The following is a 20,188-nucleotide window of genomic DNA, read 5'->3' as shown; positions in this document are numbered from 1 at the left end:
TGTAACAATTCACTATTATATAAAAAAAAAAATTAAATCAATTACGCAGCAAAGTTCATTGATCTAGAAAAAACTTTCTAATCTTATCAAAAACAAATTTTAGAAATCACAACGAGATAAATATTTATTTAACGAGAATATTTATCTCTACAAAATATAAAATAATCTTCAACTGAGCTATTTGGAGAAGAGTACGATTTGAAAATATATAAAAAAAAGAAAACAAAGTCAATTTTTGAAACTATTTTATGTAAATAGTCTATATTTTGCCACTGTTTTTTCCTTTATTAGTGTGAAACGGGAATGTTTAAAACGACTTCTAAACTTAAATTTTAAAGATTTGCTTGTTATATATTTATTAAAAATGTTGTTAAAAACTAGAGGTTTTTAAATAGTTGTAATATAGATATATAAATAGAAGTCAAAATGAGATATTTCCGTTCTTTCTGAAATCAATTGATAAAACTCTTAACTATATAAATATTCTGAATTCTTGATAAAAAATTTTGACTTTCATCATTTTCTTTAAAAAACTTATGTTAATAGTACAAATTTCACAATAAAGTGAGGTTAATTGACCTTCGTATATTGGATAAAAAGCTAAAAAAAAAAAAATATTTGACCGAAACATTTTTTTACGCACTATATATTTATTTCTACGTGATCCAACTTCTTATCAACAGAAAATTATTTTTATTTTTTCAAATTTCTGTCTTAAATCCTCGATTTTTAATTATTTCACTACACTTTTTCCTTTCATATTCTATAACAAACAAGATTATTATTTTCTAGAACAATTAATTATTATAAAACAATTATGTCACTAAATTCGTTGATAATATTTGAATTATGTAGTTAAATTAAATCTGAAAAGTAATTTAAGCTATGGGTAAAGTGTTATCATAAAAGAAATAAAATAAAATTCCTAAAATTATATATTACGTACAAATTATTATCATAATATATAAAATTAATTTTAAAAACTGGTTTATCGTATCGTATTACAGTAAATTGTCTTGAAATTAAAGAACAAGCTACAATTCATTAATTCTAAATTGGAGTAAAATAAATTACAAATCTATATTACAGTTAGTAAATACCTGCGCGTATATATGTATATTTAAAAATAAATTTACGTTAACAGGCGTTATTAGTTTATATACGTAACAGTGTTATCTAATGAGAGAAACGGGAGAAGGGGTCGATGAGCTATGTAACGTAAACGGAAAGGGTTTCTGGTAGTGGCCGGTCGCCGAGAGAGTGAGAAAACGTACAAGAGAATAAAAGAGAAAGAACAGTGAGGGTTGAATATAATTGGAATACTGTTCCACTAATCAGCATAGTAAGTTAATTAGAAAATAAAGGAGGTTGTAACAAGCAGGGTAACACGGAATAGACGTTGTCGAGTTGCATTTGTAGTCGTATCGGTTGGCAGGGGATGGAAAAGGGAAGTGAAGTGACGAGCAGTGGAGAGGGAGCAGTAACTGGAGGAAGAACAAGAAGAAGAAGAAGAAGGGAATTAAATCAAGTAACAATTAGAATAACCTCACAAATAGGCTGCAGTGTCAGGTGTCTGATAATGATTGAAAAACAGGGACGAGTCACATGACTGCCAGCCGGTTAAATTTGAGGAGAAAAGGGAGAACATTGTTGTCGCACTATTGGCTGCAAGACTGGAGGTGCGGTTTGATGCGGACCAATAGTAAAGCTGGAAATCGATGGGCGCTCGCCATTATTGAATCCGGTGGGGGTTCATGTCCCTCCCATCACCGCTTACCGCTAGCCGAATGCTTTCATTTATGTACAGTCGTCAGACCGAATACAACTGCCGTCGGCCGCGTTGAATATCAATACGTAGAGTGATTTATTCTTTGATTTTAATATCGGTCAATGTTATCTCGCGGTAAAATTACGTACAGTTTATGAACTTTAAACGTTATTTATTTTAAATCAGAAATAATTATCGTAATTTAATTAATTAAAATAGTTTACGTCAAACTACCGGCTTATACGACCCGGATAAGTTATAAAAGTGAAGTGTAAATTGTTTGTATTGTGTATAATTAAATTAAAATATAATTAATGACAAGGAACAGTGAATTTTAAAGGACAAGTGTATAAAATTTAAATGAAAATATATTTATAAGAACAAAACATTTCTGTTATTGAAAAACTTAATTATTGTAATAAAAAAATGTGATTAATTAATAAGAATTAGATTATTTATTAAAATATTTAAAAATTAATTACAAATTTTATATTTTTCATATTAGAAAAAAAGGAAACTGTGATTATATAGCCTATAATGAATTTGATTACCTGATGTAATCTAAATAACTGAAAATTATACTTCGCTACTTCAGCCGTAAGAGTCAAAAACTCATATTTTTACAACTTTATAGAAAACTTAACTTAACTGTCTTGCAGTTCTAATTAAAAAGAATATTCGTGTAGGCTCTAGTATATTCTTAATTGATTTTTACGATACAATAATCTATTGTATTTTTAGGAAAAACTATATTAATTTAATAATTTCCAAAATAATTATCATAAATTTAGAATACAAAACGATTTTACTAAAAATAATTTTAAAATATCACATATCAAAAATAGCATTTTATAAATTTACAGAAATAAATATATATATTACAGCTTAGGCTATTAGTGAAATTTTAAAGACACTGCCAATTTGAATTCATGATATTACAGATTTTTTTATTATTCCAAATCATTTGATATTTACATAGATCCTACCATAAATATTTGTAATTTTACAAAATATTTATTAAGATATTTGCAGCCGAAATCTTCATCAAGATAAATTATTATTTTTAATAAAATCTATTAAATTAATTAATTTTTATATTGAAAAACATTTTAAATTTTTATAAAAAATATCCGCTTGAGTTTATTTATATAATTTAAAAAACTTACACGCTACAGTAATAAGTACAGCGTAAAATTTGGCAGCTAAATAAATTTTGACGGTTTATTTTTTCAAGTGAACTTTTACAAATATAAGCCTAAAAAAATTAAAATAAACATGTGAGAAATGTTTGTATCAATTTATATTACACTGACTATATTTTCTCTTATTAAATATTTAAACTATGGTGATAAATAAACGTGAGTTAATATCAAAAAGGCCGTTTAATTCATCGGAGAACATTAAAATAGATTATGTTATACAAAAGTGGAATCCAGTGTTAATAATAGAACGGATCGAAGTGACGATAAAATTCGCCTGAATAAAAGTCAGGCTATGATGGTTTTGGAAGGCGGTTGTTTACCGCCTCCGTTGCGGTTATATCTGCAAACAGGAGGCGGTGGTAATGCTGCCGGAAACGGTAATAGTTTTACACCGTCACCAGTACTTCCGTTATTTCCACATCTTACTAGATTTCCGATGTTTCCACACGGATTTCTTCATCCTCATCCGAGATTCGCCGAGTCGCTTCTTTCAAGAAGTCCCCACGTTCAAGATCATAGAAGACGACATCGACATTCCCCGTCCGAATCTGATAACGCTTCGGATCATAGTTCTCCAAAAAAAGGTAACAGATCATCTTTGATTATTTATCTATTATACAATAATACAAATTATTTTTGTCATCTTTAGTATCTTCGGCCTAACGATGAAAGTTTTTTATTATGTCGTTATAGAAATCAAGTTATTTTAATTTAAGTAATATTATCTTCAATATTGACTGTTAAATAAGTAAATTTAAAAGAAATATAATAACAAAATGCATATTTTTTTTAACCAGACGGTATTTTTTTAAAATTAAAATCCGCGTTGTTTGGCTAGACCTTATAACGAATCGATCTGTATTTTTTTATCTTTCGACTGGTTAGTTAAATATATTAAGTTTTAATAGTTTAGAGATTGCGACTAGAAAAAATTGTATGATTTAAAATGGAAAAATAAAATGATCAAATTGATATTTAATGAAAAAGTATGGATATATAGGCTATTCATAAATAATCTTCTAACAAATAATATTATACAATAAAACTTCCCAATATACCGCACGGGGCTTGGGGAAAACAATTTGTCCATTATTTCGACGCGTCTGCTATTCAGAAAAATGTGAATAAAGAATTGTATTTGGTAATTGTACAGAGAAAAAAAAAACACTACATAGAATAATAGTGTTGCGTATTTATTTCATGTAAATTAAAATTTAAAAAAAATTAGTTGCTAAAACAACTTAGTAAAATTTTAAATTTTTTTATTCTTTTTTTGAAAATAAAACATTGTCCTCTTATGTTCATACTTTAATAAATAAAAAAATACTGTACTGCACTACTCGACCAATAAAATGGAATAGAGAATAAATTACTGTACTATATTAAAATTAAATAAAATGCAATGTACGCTACAAAAATATGAATCAAAGAAGCTACAGTACATAAGAATATCAAATTATTAAAATCAAATACGGATACGTACAATTTATTTAAACCTAGATGGGTTAAAATAGCTATCTATTTTAGTTTGAACTAAGTCCTGATACATATTTTTTCAATAAGCGACTACACTTTTGATATTGCAGTAACACCTTCTTGTAATCATTTTTGTAAGAAATATCGCTTTAATTTTTTCTTTAACCACTTCTGTCGCTTCCTTGCTAAATCCGGGTTCACCGTCGATCGTATTGGATTTAATCAAATCTGAGACAACAACAAGATTACAGATATCAGTCGTCACGTCTTCTGTGTTGCGTGTGTCGTTTACATTCCTGTACTCTTTATATAGTTTCCAAACGTTCAATAAGTTATTGTAATTCTCTCTGTTCCACAAAATTTTCATTTGATTCGGTAATATTTTCAATATCGAATTTGAAATTACTTTATTGAGATTTATTACCGACTTTTATGAAACAATTTCTCACTGTCGTAGCAGTAAACTGCTTTATTGCAGTACGAACCCATAAAACTGCATACAGCACACTAATGCTTTTAGAAAGCTAATCAGCATTCGTAACTTCATTCATTGTTAACAATAAAAATAATACCGTAATACCTTTTTTCTGTACTCAATTTTAAATTACTGTATGATCCAGTGATCATTCAAAATACAATGATCGATAAAATAATTGTCGTCCTGTAACTCCGCTTCTATTTTACCTTTTATCTTTTATTATACCGTTACAAAAATATTACACGTGTTCAACGTATAATATATAATTGTAAATGACTGATGACTAATCTCGTTGGATAATGAAGTGACTGAAATCAACATCGGCGTTTAGACGGGAAATGATGCAATTAAAAACAGATAAATAAATTAGTCACACTGAGTATAAAATAAAAATTACAATTTCTGGCGTCCATTTATTAAGAATTGATTGAACAGTTTTTGTAAGGTAAAATTCATTGTCCGCGTCTGTTATTGAAAATTATTTAAAACATTAATGACTATAAAACTGGGAATTTTCGGTATTAAGACTCATCCGTTATTGGGAAGTGTCCGTTAAGGGAAGTTTCACTGTATTTATTATTTGGGACAATTTTAAAATATATGAAAATTTATAATATGTTTGATACATGGGAATATAACGGAGGAATCAGGAAAAAAATTAAACTTGCATAATTCATCTTAAAATTAATTGAATTCAAATAAAGTTTTCTAATATTATTGTTATTGAATGCTAATTAAATCTAATTCTAGCATTAGAATAATTATACGGTAGAAAAAAATACGACATAAGTTAAGAAAATTATAAAATTAATTTTACCCAAAAAAACAAATAGGTTTAGGCTTATAAAATTGTTAAAACTAATTAATACAAGATATAACAAATCTGTTGTGTTCCTAATAACTCCGTAAGAACAATTCTCAGCAATCTTAAGGTAGAAATAAAATTTATAAGAATGTAATTTATTTCAAATAAAATAACAAGATTTATATATATATATTTTTTTTTAAAGCGTTACTTTTGTTTTAAACTTTTATTATTACAGATAAAATCAAATTAAAAATATTCTTTAGGAAGATAATTTTAATGTAAATTTTCTTTATTTTACACGAAATTACCTGGTATAAACCATATTTTTATATCTTATTGCCTAACGTTTTACGCTAGTTTCAGATTTATTATCGTTAATGTCTTCTTAGATGTCTGAGAAATACTCGGACGGCAAACGATTAAAATCAAATAAAATTTTAATATATAATTGGGTTTATTTCTAAACTAATAATATAATTAAACTATTCAAGAACACTTCCTAATAATAAAAAATTATATTTATATAATTTTGGCAGCCCTGATAATTTTTAACGATGTCATCATATCAGGAACTAATTAATTTTATCAGTTTTTAGTCTAACTCATGCGTGGTTTTTTTTTATTTTACGCGGCTTTTTGTATTATTTTTAAAACGTTTAAAAATTTATCTTCAAACTGCATCAGTCATTTATTAATTGTAACAGGACCAAAATAAGAACTGATCTTAGAAAAATCTACTGTCCATTACTCAAACTATTTTAACAAAGACGGCTATTTTAAATAATTTTGTTTAAATAGTTAATTTAAAAAAAAACTGTTAATTAAAAGTTTTAATATTTGCTTTATAGATAGATATATTCTTCTAAATTTAAATATTTCATAATCGAATTCTTATAATGTTTCCTATAATTTTTATTAAATTTTAATATTTTTAATTATTATTATGTAAAATTTTTTAGATTTAATTTACTAAGCATTTGGCACCTTGGTATTAATATGTATATTTTACAGGTACTTAAAATTTCAAAATTTTATAAATTAATGAATAATTATGTATATTACTTTAATGAGATTATTATAAACAAAACCTATATTTTACAGTGTAGATTAGCTTCTATAATCATAAATTAATTTCTCTACTCAAAATAAGGATGAAGGAGAATAGGAAATTTATTACTATTTATGTCATAAATTATGATCTTTTGATAAATATTAAAGTATTAAAAACTAATCTAAAAACCACGTTCTAGAAAAAACGAATATAATTGTAAAAATGAAATACCCATTAAAATAACGGTTTATTTATTTTTTCTTCTTTTCATTGTGATAAGCGCTTTCATAGAGATCTTTCCTTCGTCAGAACATATGGAAATACAAATAAAACGTAATTATAAAGTTACAATATAATGAGGTTTGTGTAATTTTCTAATATTAAAACTATGACTCAGATATTACATAAAAACGAAATAAATAATACTAAAAAAAACTCTCTTAAAGCTTAAATTTAGAATTATATTCTTATAAATTAGGTAACGTTGTATTTTATTGAAAAATAAGTTTTTTAAAAAGCAAGTCTATATAAAACTGTACTTTCTAAAAAAAACGTTTGTTTTAGATAACTTTTCATTATATTTCAAACTTAATTTTTTTATAAATTTATTCTTTATGGATGAATTGAGAATTTTAATATATTACGCTAAATTAATATTTTCCGTTTTTTAATATTTAATATTTTTTTCGAAGATGTTTATTAGATATTACGCCAATATATGTTTCTTCTTTTCCATGTTCTTTCATTTTCTCGGACTTTTTTCTTCTTCTGTACATTTTCTACTGGTATTCTTTCTTCCTTAATCCATAAGAACATTTATATTATAAATAATTTCTTTAAACATCATTCTAACCAAATTGTCCTAGTTTATCCATAGGTTTATAGAATTTCCTCTTTCATCTGTTTTTATGTGTATTGTTTGGCTTTTTAATTTTCAAAATTTTTCGAATATTTAGTCTTTCTGAATTTATTATGTCCCAGGAATCTTAATTTATTTATATAATTTCATTCTGAATATTTCTGCTATTTTTTTGAGATCGTAGATTCTGTTTAAAGATTTTACTTTTGATTTTGAGGAAATTTTCTGTTTCATTTCTTTATAAGATCGCTGGTTTAACATTCCAATTCATCAATTTTGATTTTGTGAAAATATTATTTTTATTGTAAATTTCTTTGGTTAGAAAATTTAATTTTTCTAATTTGAATCCCAAGATATCCAAAGCTGCTACGTTTATCGCATTTTTATTGATTTTTCTTTTGATAAATATATAAATCTATGAGTATTGTACGTAATATTTATATATATATATATATTTTTTTTAATGTTCACGCGTTATTTGGCAACATACTTGAACCTTTTTTCTTTTTTTTTGGTTTAAAAGGAAAATTTTATTGGTGGTTCCGTATAAATTCTATCAAAATTGGTTAACGTTTTTAAAATTCAGCAAAAAAATTATTTAGGATAATCTGTTTTGTGGTAATCTTTACAGTTTAAACAGAAATCGTAATTTCTGTTCTTGGGAAGGTATCATACAGTGGTATGTAATTTTTAAAGGGATATTCTTATATAAAAAAAACAAAAACTATTAATGTTCATAAAACATAAGGATTTTTATTAGAATTAATAATAAATATGTAAAATTATAATAAAATTTAGAAGTGTTTTATATGTTTAATATTGTAATATAGACGAATCCTAAAATCAAGACGTTGTTTTAAAACATTCACAAAAATATAAGAATATATTATTAGGTTTTATCTGTTTTGTAGTAAATACTAACAAAATAAACAATTACCAATCATCAATTAATAGTTAATATCATCATAGTTATCTATATAAAAATATAGAAATTCAATTTTAGTTTTTTAAACTTTAAATATTCTGAATATATTAAATCATATAAAGAATTCATAAAAATGACAACTGAAAACCGCGAGAAATTTTACAGTATTAATCAATCATTAAATTTTATGACGTGTCATCTTATGTATACTGTATTCTAAATTTTATAGATTTTACTTCTAAAATGGTGAATCGTTCAACCTAATTGATTTTTAAGGTTCATTTTTATCTCTGGTATAAAATTCTGATTGATTATTTTACCGTATTTTCTTATGTATAAGAGTATATAAAAAAAAAATCAGTCATTAAAATAAAATATTTGTTTATTTATTTTTTGTTTTTAGATATTTATATAATTTATCATTTTTTTATCACTTCTGAAATGTTTTATTAACACTTCAGACTTGATACAAATTATACTGAAATTATGATACAATATTTTTATCTAAATACATTACGTTAATAATAACTATATTTTACATAATATTATACAATATATTAATAAATTAACGTTAAAGAGTTTCAATGTCATTTGAATTGTAACCAGATTATAATTCCCGATTTCGAAATAATCAGACGTAATTTTATTGATGATAACATTTAACTGTAATTAATATATAAAATAATATTCAATCTGTAGCAAATTGCATCAGGTTGTCAACAAAATCATGAAGCCATGTTCCTTTTTCCTTCTCATACTAAAGTTTATAATTTGATTGGTCAGTACAATAAAATCCCCATTAACAGGAATGATTTCAATACTGGACTCCGTGGATAATTGATAGAATAATAGAAGAAACCACATAGATTTTAACTTATTTATATACAAACAACTTAATTATGTATTAATGACCGACACAAACGCAGTTTTTAATTTGTAAATTCAAATTCATTTTTAAATAAAAGATGTATATACTCAATTATAGAAAAAATAAAGTTAAAATTTATTGTTTTATATACTACAAAAAAGGCGCGAAAATGTTTACATGGCTTTTATTACACATGAATTTAGTGTACTTACAACAAATTTTTTTTTTAAACGAAAAGCTTCAAAATAATTTAAAAAAAACTGCAACAGCAATGAAAAAATAATAAAAAAAGATTACAATAGATTTACTTAATTTTTTCGACATAAAAAAGGAGATTTTAAATAAAAATAAAGCAAGCAAATGAACTTTACTACTTTTTTGATTTTACCAAGAAGCAATTTATTCAAAATAAAAATCTGAGCACATAAAGGAAATAAAAAAAAACGCATCATGCCTCTTTATCTGGTTGATATACTAGCTCGCGAAATACTTAATCAGAATTACAAACATAAATTAATCATCACAATTTTAACAAAATAATAACATCGAGGTAATATATAAGGTTACCTCTGTGGTAACTCCTGAAGGTTATTCCTGTGTTCTTTTGCCAGGTCAACGCAATTTATTTCGCTTTTATTGAGATCCGTAGTGACGAAAGCTTCCTGATAATTACCGACTCTATGAGTGTACTTGAGAGCTTGAGCTGCAGACGATCTGAATCCATCGTCCAAGTAATTTATGATACCCCCTCAAGAAAAAACAAGACTGTGTAATTGATATGGGTTCCTGGCAATTGCGGCATCCTCGGGAACGAACGATGAGGCTGTCAAGAGAGCGGCAATAAATGTCCTCCGAGTAGAATTAACATGCAAGAGCGACTTCTTGGAGACAGTCCATGTTAAACTACGTTCTCAGTGGAACAAGTTCTTTCTTTCTTTTTCCTGTTTAGCCTCCGGTAATGACTTTTCAGATAATACTTCAGTGGATGAATGAGGATGATATGTAGGAGCGTAAACGAAGTGTAGTCTTGTACAGTCTCAGTTCGACCATTCTTGAGATGTGTAGTTAATTGAAACCCAACCACCAAAAAAAAAACCGGTATCCACGATTTAGTATTCAAATCCGTGTAAAAATAACTGACTTTATTAGGACTTCTGGAATTCTTGACTTCCAAATCAGCTGATTTGGGAAAACGCGTTCACCACTATAACAACCCGGTGGGTAGTGGAACAAGTTCTGAATGCTAAGTCCTCTTACGGCCTTAGATTCCCGTGCGAGAATGCGTTCAAGAAATCCTTCAACCAAAGCAACAGGAGACCAAGTCATCCTAACTCGGTGGAGGATTGGACACACTAGCCATAGCCACGCCCATTTATTTGGCACTCCTCAGCAGAACTGTGAGCCGTTCAATGGTCCGTTCACCATTTGTTCATAGATTTTACAAAAATTACACCTGGGTTTAGATGTGAAGTGTTTACTAAACCTGAAGGAATGCAAAAAAACTGTTGCCGTTTCTCACTGGTTGTATCATGAAGAACGGTTAGCGGTTTTGCTTAGTATGTGTTTTTTTCTTTTTTTTTGGTATTTATTATTTACGATCAAGAAGTTACATTTAAGTCGATAATAACTTTAATTGTTGATGCGACTATAAATAAAAGCATTAAAAAAAGAACATCATAAAAATTGATTCAATAGCGGTAGCATAAAACAGCAAAAATGTAAAAATATATATATATATATTTTTACACTTAAAATATTAATATATTCAAAAAACCCATAAATGGTTTTAAGATATTTATCTGTAGAGTGTTTGGGAAGCCTAAATATTTCGTTTAGTATAGTCGGAAATGGGGAAAATTTACAGTTCGAAATTTTGACCTTTTTTCAAGGTCGATTTTCATAAAAAATTAGAAATTGATTTATAAATGTTTACATGAAAATTACACTCACCAAAAATTAAACCATATCTAACACTGGCAGTGATTGTGTTGTTTGAGCCACATACACCAATGCATCCATAAAAAAATCAGATTAAAAAAACCATAAAATGTTTTTTAGATTTAGTTTCTTATATGAAGAGTATTTTCAAACCAAAATCGAGGGAAAATCTCATTTAGTATAGTCAGAAACGGGGAAAATATACAATCATTCTTCAAAATACTTACCTTTCTTCATCCCTTTCAAGATCGAATTTAAAAAAAAAACATTTATTAATTGGATTTTAGATATTCACATGAAGATTATATAAACCAAAAATTAAATTGATATCTTCATTTGTTAACGAAAAAAAAATACTGTACATACACCGAAAGAAAAACTTTTTTACAAATATTTATCAATTTATTTCAAGTAATTTTTGTTGGGCGTTGATTACCAATCAGTCAGGACATGTTGTTTTATATCCTAACCTACTAAAGGGCATTTGTATGTGTGTGTGTTTGTCCCCCTTAGCTTAACACCGGAATATACCGATCACTAGCGGAAAATCCCGATTCGTTAATTTCAATTTCTAGTGTTAAATTTCTTATTTAACTTATAACTCATTATTTCAATTTTCACCATTCAAAAAAAATATTTTTACACAAGAATTAATAAATTTTGGATACCTAATTATCCTATTCCGGGACGCCGCCCGTCAGGGCAACCCGTCCGTAGGGCCTAGCTGCGGAGGTCGTGCCTATTGCCTACGGCACGCATCTGCAGTTAGTATATTGAGAGAATGAAAATTGTAGTATTATTCAAATCTTTCATATCTTTATAACATTAATGTGCAAGTGACTATAATTTTCTTTTATTTTTTAAATATATATTTATGATAAAAATGTATAAAAGATCTTTCTTCTACAGGCTACGTTCTTTTAATTTATAATATTTATTTTCAAGTAAAATAAATGTAGTACACCTTTACGTTTTGTTTAAATAAAGGAAAGATTTTTATTTTCGATTCCGTAAATCCTAAGTTTTAGCCATTCATAATTTTAATCATTTTATAATTGCTTATTGTGAAAAACTTTACAAATTTAATTACTTTTTTAATACTCAATTTGTTTACATTTCAATGAATAATAAATGTAGAAATGATTAAGTTGTAATTTTTTGAAATAATTTGGATTAAAACTGTTGTTACATAATTTGTTTATTAAAATAGCTTAACTTTAACCCAGAATTGAATCCGTATGCTTAAATTTATTTGAAAATACTTTTACACGTTAAAAGTTTTTCGAAGCAAAAAGTTAGGTATTTTTTATAAAATTTAATAGGTTATGGAAAGTTATAATTTAATTTCTTCCATTTTATCATAAAAAAATTTTATAAATTATTTTTTCCTCTAAGATGTATATAAATATTTTTTTAAATATGATTGCTTTTTACTTTTATTTACTACCAATTTTTTATTTTTATTTTTTTTATCTCACCAATTTTTCTTTTATTATATATAAATGAAGTTCAGATGTTTTTGTAAAATTTAAAATTTATAAACCGTTAATTAAATCGTATACATTTAAAAACTTAGGCTGAAAACCTAATATTTCCGTTTGGATATTCTACTTTACGAATCGAACTAATTTTTTTTTTTTATTCGGCTTGAAATGACCCAAAGAATTGTCATCAAATGTCATCGTAACCCAAATTTCAGTCTTCTTTAAAAATCCCTCAAAAAAATCTCATTTTTACTTAATTGAGGAAATTCCCGAAGTTATTACTCGTAGGAAAATCATAAAATTACTTTGAATGTCTATCAATGATTGATGACATACTTACGGATCTCGAGTATAGTAAAATAAGTCCGATTCGTACAGAAGAACATCTGAACCTCCTGGAAATAGGTTGAGACCGCGTATTTTACGTATAGTAGGAAAGGAAAGAGAAAAACAAGGTTGGGGTGAGAAATGCTGTAAATAGAATAGGTTTATAGCCGATTTTTTAAAATTTAAATATATACAATTACTCTGTAATTATAAAGCTGCCGGAGCTGCATCGAATCTTTAATGGTTATTTGAATTTATGTTCTTCCTATAGTAAGGACAGTTAAAGTTAATTAATTAATATTTAAAAAAAATTTCCACTAAGAGTTGTTTAATATAAAAATTTGGTATGTGTATTGAGTTACAAAGTATTTTAATAGTTTAGTTTTGTGTGTGTAAGCACGCGTGCAAAATAAATAGATAATTGTATTCCAAGTAAATAATTATATCAATTAATATATTTTTTTTTCATGAAGCCGTTAAATAATAAGTTAAAAAATATTTGACATCAATCAACTTGAAATCATATGATATATTGCAATGTCATTTTATTTTTTTGTTGTTTTTTTTTTCAGTTTTTTATCATTGCAGTCACGGTATTTTTAATAGTTTCTTATACCGATAGAAACTCATTAAAAAATTTAGCATCATCTCATTTAAACCGTTAATTAATATTTTCATCGTCAGATTTAAGATAATTTGGTTAAATAAAAGTTATAAATTTTATGTAAGTAAAGTAATATTTTGTGTAATAAATTTGATCGGTATGCTTCTTTTAAACAAGAAAACCAGCATTTCTTGATTAATGACTATATAAAAAAAATAAAAATATTATTCAACGGTAAAAATTAAAAAAATGTTTTTTCTATCATTAAATTAAATGTTTCTTTCGAGTGGATAAGAGGGAAAACTGTTTAGAAATAGATGATTTATTTTTTTTAATGTTATACCAATCCTAATTTTTTTTTACTAATACGCATGAATTAAATTTATATAATAATAAAAAAAAACTACATTATTGTATCTTTGAATGTAATTTAAAATACATTTTCCCGTTATTTATTAATTAATGTACAAATTGTCCGTTAAGTTTCTATACAAAGAAAAAATAAACAATTTTTTATGAAGCTCATAAGGTATCATGAAAAGATACAAAACGTAAATCATCTCAAGGAACGTATCACCGACGAAATTATAAGCATACTAAGCAACATTACAAGTATACTAAATTAAATTAAATGAAGGTCTAAATGTACTGTACTAAAAGCAGCTGTTTTTAATTTTTTAATTCATAACATTTTTGTTCGGTTTTGTTTTTAATAATAAAAATAGATTTTGATTTTATTTTTTTATAAACTTTATACATCAATTTTCTTAGAATTAAATTATCTTAAAATTTTATTTAAACAAATTTACCCTGTTATTGGTAATTTAAAAATAAAGTTATTGAACTTTAAACCTTAAAAAAAAGTATTTCTCGTCACCGAATGTTTCTGATTTGCTTTGGAAAACTACGGGAGATACAGTTCTGCGATCTATTTTATTCGATTTTCCAGGTCAAAAAACATAAGACCATCAAGTTTACCACTAATATAATCCCTTAAAAAGTTCAGTACGATATCATTTCACCGGGGGAATTGAATTCCGGACGAAATTTTTTGCTAGCTGTAATTCAATAACAAAAAGTTTTAGGATACATGTTTGTATGAACTTTTTCCCTTATTTCAACCTAAAATCAGTTCCCAAATTGTTTCCCTTTTGTTCCAGAATAAAAATATATGTTACACAGTAAATTATTTGTGAATAAAAGCGTACAAACGAGTGTCATATAATACAAATTCTTAGCATAATTTTATTAAAACATTATCTTAATTTATATAAACTAAATTCACAAATAAGTTACGTGAAAATAACAATTATCTTGCTATCAAATAATATTTTACAATTACGACATATATAGTATTATCTACGGTAAGTTATAAGAACCTAATTTTTATCTACTAATTCAAACATTTTTGTTTATAGTTACAAAGACATAAAAAATATAAAAGTAGATCTTTTTAATCAGCACCAGATAATTTGACAGGTATTCCATAAACAAAATAAAATAAATAGAAATTAAACTGGGTAACGATTTGAAGAAAAGAAACATAAAAAATAAAACAGAATATATTACTGTATAGTTAACAAAAAAAAAAAATTGTTAAATAAATAAAGAACAATTACTTTAATTACATTTCCATAAAAAAAGAAATCACTTACAATCAATCTCCTTTCCTTCGTTCCCGTTTCAATAATAAAACCTGTTTGGATATATATAATTTACCATAAATACTTAAATAAGTAAGTTAAAACATAATTTAAAAAAGATCGCAAATCTGCCTTTAGGCCTTTTCATCAATTATACCATTTTATAATTCCTAAAATAAGTATTAAAAAAATAATAATAATTTGAATTCATATTTATTTTTTCTTAAAAAAAAACTTAAAAAAAATGGAATATATATTACAATATAATTAAGCACATTTAAAAATTCAAATTAAAGAATTAAAAAAAAAAAATAGTTGAAAACAAATACATAGTATATTGAAAAAAAAGTCTTTGATCAAGATTTTATTCATATCAGTTTTTACAATTGCAAAAAAAATTAGTAAATGATATAACAATAAAATTGACGTTAAAAGAGACAGTTTCAAGCTAAACTTCTAAGGAACACAATTCAACATACAAGAGGAAAATATAAAAAAATTGACATTAAAGATAAATAAATGCTGTGTTGAGACATACAAAGAAAGAAAAAGATACTAAGCAAATTTGGAAGGAAAACAAGCAGAAAATTGGTAAGATCTCATACGTTATCCTCTGGATCCAAGACATGCTGCCGTTTTAAACGGCGAATCGTTATCCAGTAGGTTTACATTAAAGTAGTTCTCATGTCTGTTAAGACGTTGTTCATAATTGTTTGTAAAGCGCCGAATTTCATTCCGAAAATATGAAATCTTCAGATAATCGTGAATCCCGCCATTCCTTACAAATCATAGTAAATTTGTTATATTCCGGAGTAGTTCGTTCTGGAACCGCTTAATAATTTCGATGTTGCTCTTGCCTGTCGTTCCCCAGAGTTGAATATCATAGGTACGGATTGGTTTTAGAATTACATTGTAGAGTAAAATTACAGTTTTCTGTATGTCTTCACTTATTTTGAATGAAGGGAGGTTTCCGAATCGTTCAGAATGAAGGTTTGAGATGCGAGTTATTCAAACCCAAAAGGACTCGTTCATCGGATCAAATATTTGTTTGCTACATGTGCTCACATTTTTATTTTGAATGAAGCGTTTCTTGGCAAAATGCAAAAAAGTAGCAAACTCCACTGGCTTCCTTTATTTTTTTTGGAAAATTTCTTTTTTATGTTGAAAAAATAAAGCATATTTATTGCAGTTTTTTAAATTATTTTTTCATTGATGTTGCAGTTTTCTAAAAATTATTTTGAAGCTTTTCGTTGTGAAAAAAGTTTTTGTTGATAGTACGCTAAATTTATGAAGTTATTTAGTAACATTTGGCAAACACATTTAACAAAATCATGTGTAATAAAAGCCATGTAACATTTTCGCGCCTTTTTACTAGTACATAAAACATTAAATTTTAACTTAACCTTTATCTGTAATTGAATATATATATATATATATATATATGTTATGGTAAAACCCCGAATACCTGTAAATCTTAAGTTTTGCCGGTAAATGCTAACATTTACCAAGTCACTTGGTAAAAGTCGGAAATAATCTTGAAAACATATTTATTTCGTACTTTTACCAAATAATTTTGGTCATTATTGACATTTACCATAGATTGTTGGTAAAAGTTGACAATTCTGTAATGAAATCACTAAAAAGTATGAATTTAAAAGTGCTCTCCCAATTTCGGAATTTTAGTGCACTGCGGGTGAAAAATGAAACAGGTTTTTTTCAAAAGATTACAAAAAAATTTATTTTGCTATATAATACTAAGACATTTCCAAAAGTTTACAAGTAATTAATTCATGCACACTAATATACAGGAATGAATAATTTTCAGCAAACTTCTACAATGGTGAATAGCAATATGTTCGTTGTTATAATTAAATGAATCCTTTTGAGACTACAAATTATCTATGGAAATCTAAAAATCTATGGTAATCAAAAGTACGCTGACGGCAAAATCTACCTTTACAATGTCCAAGAATATGAGACCCAGATAAATTTTAAAGAGTATAAAATCAACGTATAAAGTGAAGAATAAATATGAAAGAATAAATCCTTTTCAAAGGATAAAGCCTGTAGAATACAATTACCATTAAGAATAATCTATTAACTTTTTTGTGTAAAAATTATTCTTAATAATATTAAATAAAATTCAATCGCATTTTCTTAGCAGCATGTTTTTTTAATCATGGTGTTTTGTAAAAGGAAAGACGAATTTTACGATCAACAGAAAACTGGAAGGCTATATTTTAATTAACAAAATTTTTAGTTATATTTTTTAGGTTTTTTATATTTTCCCTTAAGTTTTAGAATGGTTTGAACTAATAAAATGACTGTATTTAATGAAAAACGTTCAGTTGGGATTCAAAACTTTTTTCCTGCAGCAAAAATTGAAAATAAATTGGGTTAAAAAACAATCCGGGTGTTAGACCCAGATTGTGTATTTAAGAGTTAAGTATTAATTGATTATTCTCACGTTTGAGAATGATTAATTTTAATGCAATTTTTGAACTGAAATCCCGAAATTGAGAAGAGAATTTTTAAATTCATATTCTTTCCTATTTAGAAGTAATTTCGTTACAGAATTGTCAACTTTTACCGACAGAATATGGTAATTGTCAACAATGACCAAAACGATTTGGTAAAAGAATTAAATGTGTTTTCAAGACTTTTTCGGACTTTTACCAAGTGACTTGGTAAATGTTAGAATTTACCGGTAAAACTTAAGATTTACCCGTATTCGGGGTTTTACCATAACATATATCTTTTTTTATAAATGAATTGAATTTAAAAAAAAAAATATTTTGAAGCTTTTCGTCGTAAAAGTTTTTGTTATTATTAGTACACTAAATTAAATAATGTTATTAGTCGCAAAAACATTTAACAAAATCATGTGTAATGAAACATAAACCATGCAATATTTTCGCGGGGGACACAGGCTCGAATTTTTTCTAGAACACTTCTAAAATTAATATTTTTATTTCGCGCATAGAGAGCATAACTTAAAATTAATAAAGTTGTGTAACAATTTGCTTTAGTTAAGTCTAAATTTTTCAGAAATAATATTAAAAAAGTAAATATATGAAGAAAACAGGCAAATATATAAGTATATACACAAAAACAATTTTATAAGGATTAGATAAATTAATTATAAAAAATAAAAACAATTTATTTTTTCCAAACATTAGTGTTACATTTTGAATTATCGTATTTATTTTTTAAATGTTGTCATATTGTTAATCAATTAAACCATAGAATTTGTTGTATTACAATAAAAGAAAACAACTTATCGTTTTGTAAGTCATAAATAATTTTATCATAAAAAAATTATTAAAATTTTTCCTATTGTAAGGTTAAATGACATTTATATATCGTTTAGATTTATTATTATAATCATAAATATTATTTATTGGTATTTTATATATATTTCATAAATTTAAACTTTTTACTTCTTGACTGATTAAATAAATATCACTAAAAGAAAATCGTATAAGGCTATCACAAATTTTTTTAAATTAGAATGTTAAAATGAAAACAAATAAAACAACCAATTAACATTTCATCTTTACTGCTTTCTTTGAAAGTATTTTTTCATATATGTAATATTTTTTAAATATCTTTATTTATAGTCGCTTCAACAATTAATGTCATTAGCGACTTATCAATGAAATGTAACTGTATCAGTAAATGTCCAGGACAGACTCAGGCCGACCATTCCTGAGACGTATGACTAATTGAAACCCAACCGATATCAACGATCTAGTATTCAAATCTTAATAAAAGAAACTATCTTTATTAAGATTTAAACTTGAGAAATCTCGATTTCGAAATCTGCTGTCCAATCCGGTGGGTTTGTCAAATATTAAATATATTTATTGCAACATTTTGAAAAAAGAAATCGAATTTTTTATCATAATTTAATAATATAAATTAACTTCTAATACTTTGTTTTTTTTATAATATTCCTTGATATGGAAAAACAAATTCATAATTGCATTAAAAAGCTTTAATTTTTTTTAAAAACTAATTGTAATATCTAAAATTTAATCAGATGAAGCTACTCTTTCTCTCTCTTTCTCTCAGATGAAGTTCAAATCTCAAATACTTCTTTTTTTGTCATCTGATCGATTGATTTTATGCAGTTTTCCATTTTTTTTATGTTTTATGCTAAGCTAGGAATCCCAAATTATTTATCACATACCGCATCGTGAATTATGTATTTCATACATTTTTTATATTATTTTATCTTACCTATAAAACAAAATATCTTGACTGATATAATCAACGCCTTGATATAATCAACGCCTAGTAAAAACTAATAAAGATAAATTAATAAAAATTTGTTTACATATTTTTCTTACGATACAAGTGCACACTAAGAAAGGAGTTTTTGAAATTCCAAGTTTAAAATTTATAAAATGGGGTAACATTGAATTTATATATTTTTTTTGAATTTCTTAATAGAATATGAAGATATCAATTTAATTTTTGGTATCTGTAATTTTTATGTAAATATCTAAAAAAAATTTCTAGATTTTTTTTTTGAAATTTGATCTTAAAAGGGGTGAAGAAAAGTATAAATCTTTGAACAATGACTGGAAATTTTCCTCATATCCTATTATACTAAACGAGATATTTACTCGATTTTAGTTTGGGAATACGCTTCAGATAAATATTTAAAAATCATTTTCTAATTTTTTTTAATTTCTATATTTTAAGGGTTACATTGTTGTCTGGCGCGTTATGGATCAACCAGCACAGCCACT

At 25.8% G+C, this 20,188-nt stretch overlaps 1 protein-coding gene across 1 annotated transcript in view; it reads left to right on the top strand.

The window, feature by feature from the left end:
* The first annotated feature begins 3,005 nt into the window (after positions 1 to 3,005).
* The window catches only part of LOC142330067 (uncharacterized), a 175,961-nt gene continuing 158,778 nt past the window's right edge, over positions 3,006 to 20,188 (top strand). Inside the window, exon 1 of the mRNA XM_075375100.1 lies at positions 3,006 to 3,554. Coding sequence (XP_075231215.1) covers positions 3,263 to 3,554 — 292 coding nt within the window. The 5' untranslated portion in view covers positions 3,006 to 3,262. The remainder of the gene's footprint in view (positions 3,555 to 20,188) is intronic.

Source organism: Lycorma delicatula, chromosome 9 (assembly GCF_047948215.1).
Source record: "Lycorma delicatula isolate Av1 chromosome 9, ASM4794821v1, whole genome shotgun sequence".
Lineage (NCBI taxonomy): Eukaryota > Metazoa > Arthropoda > Insecta > Hemiptera > Fulgoridae > Lycorma > Lycorma delicatula.
This window is presented reverse-complemented; position numbering and strand designations above follow the sequence as displayed.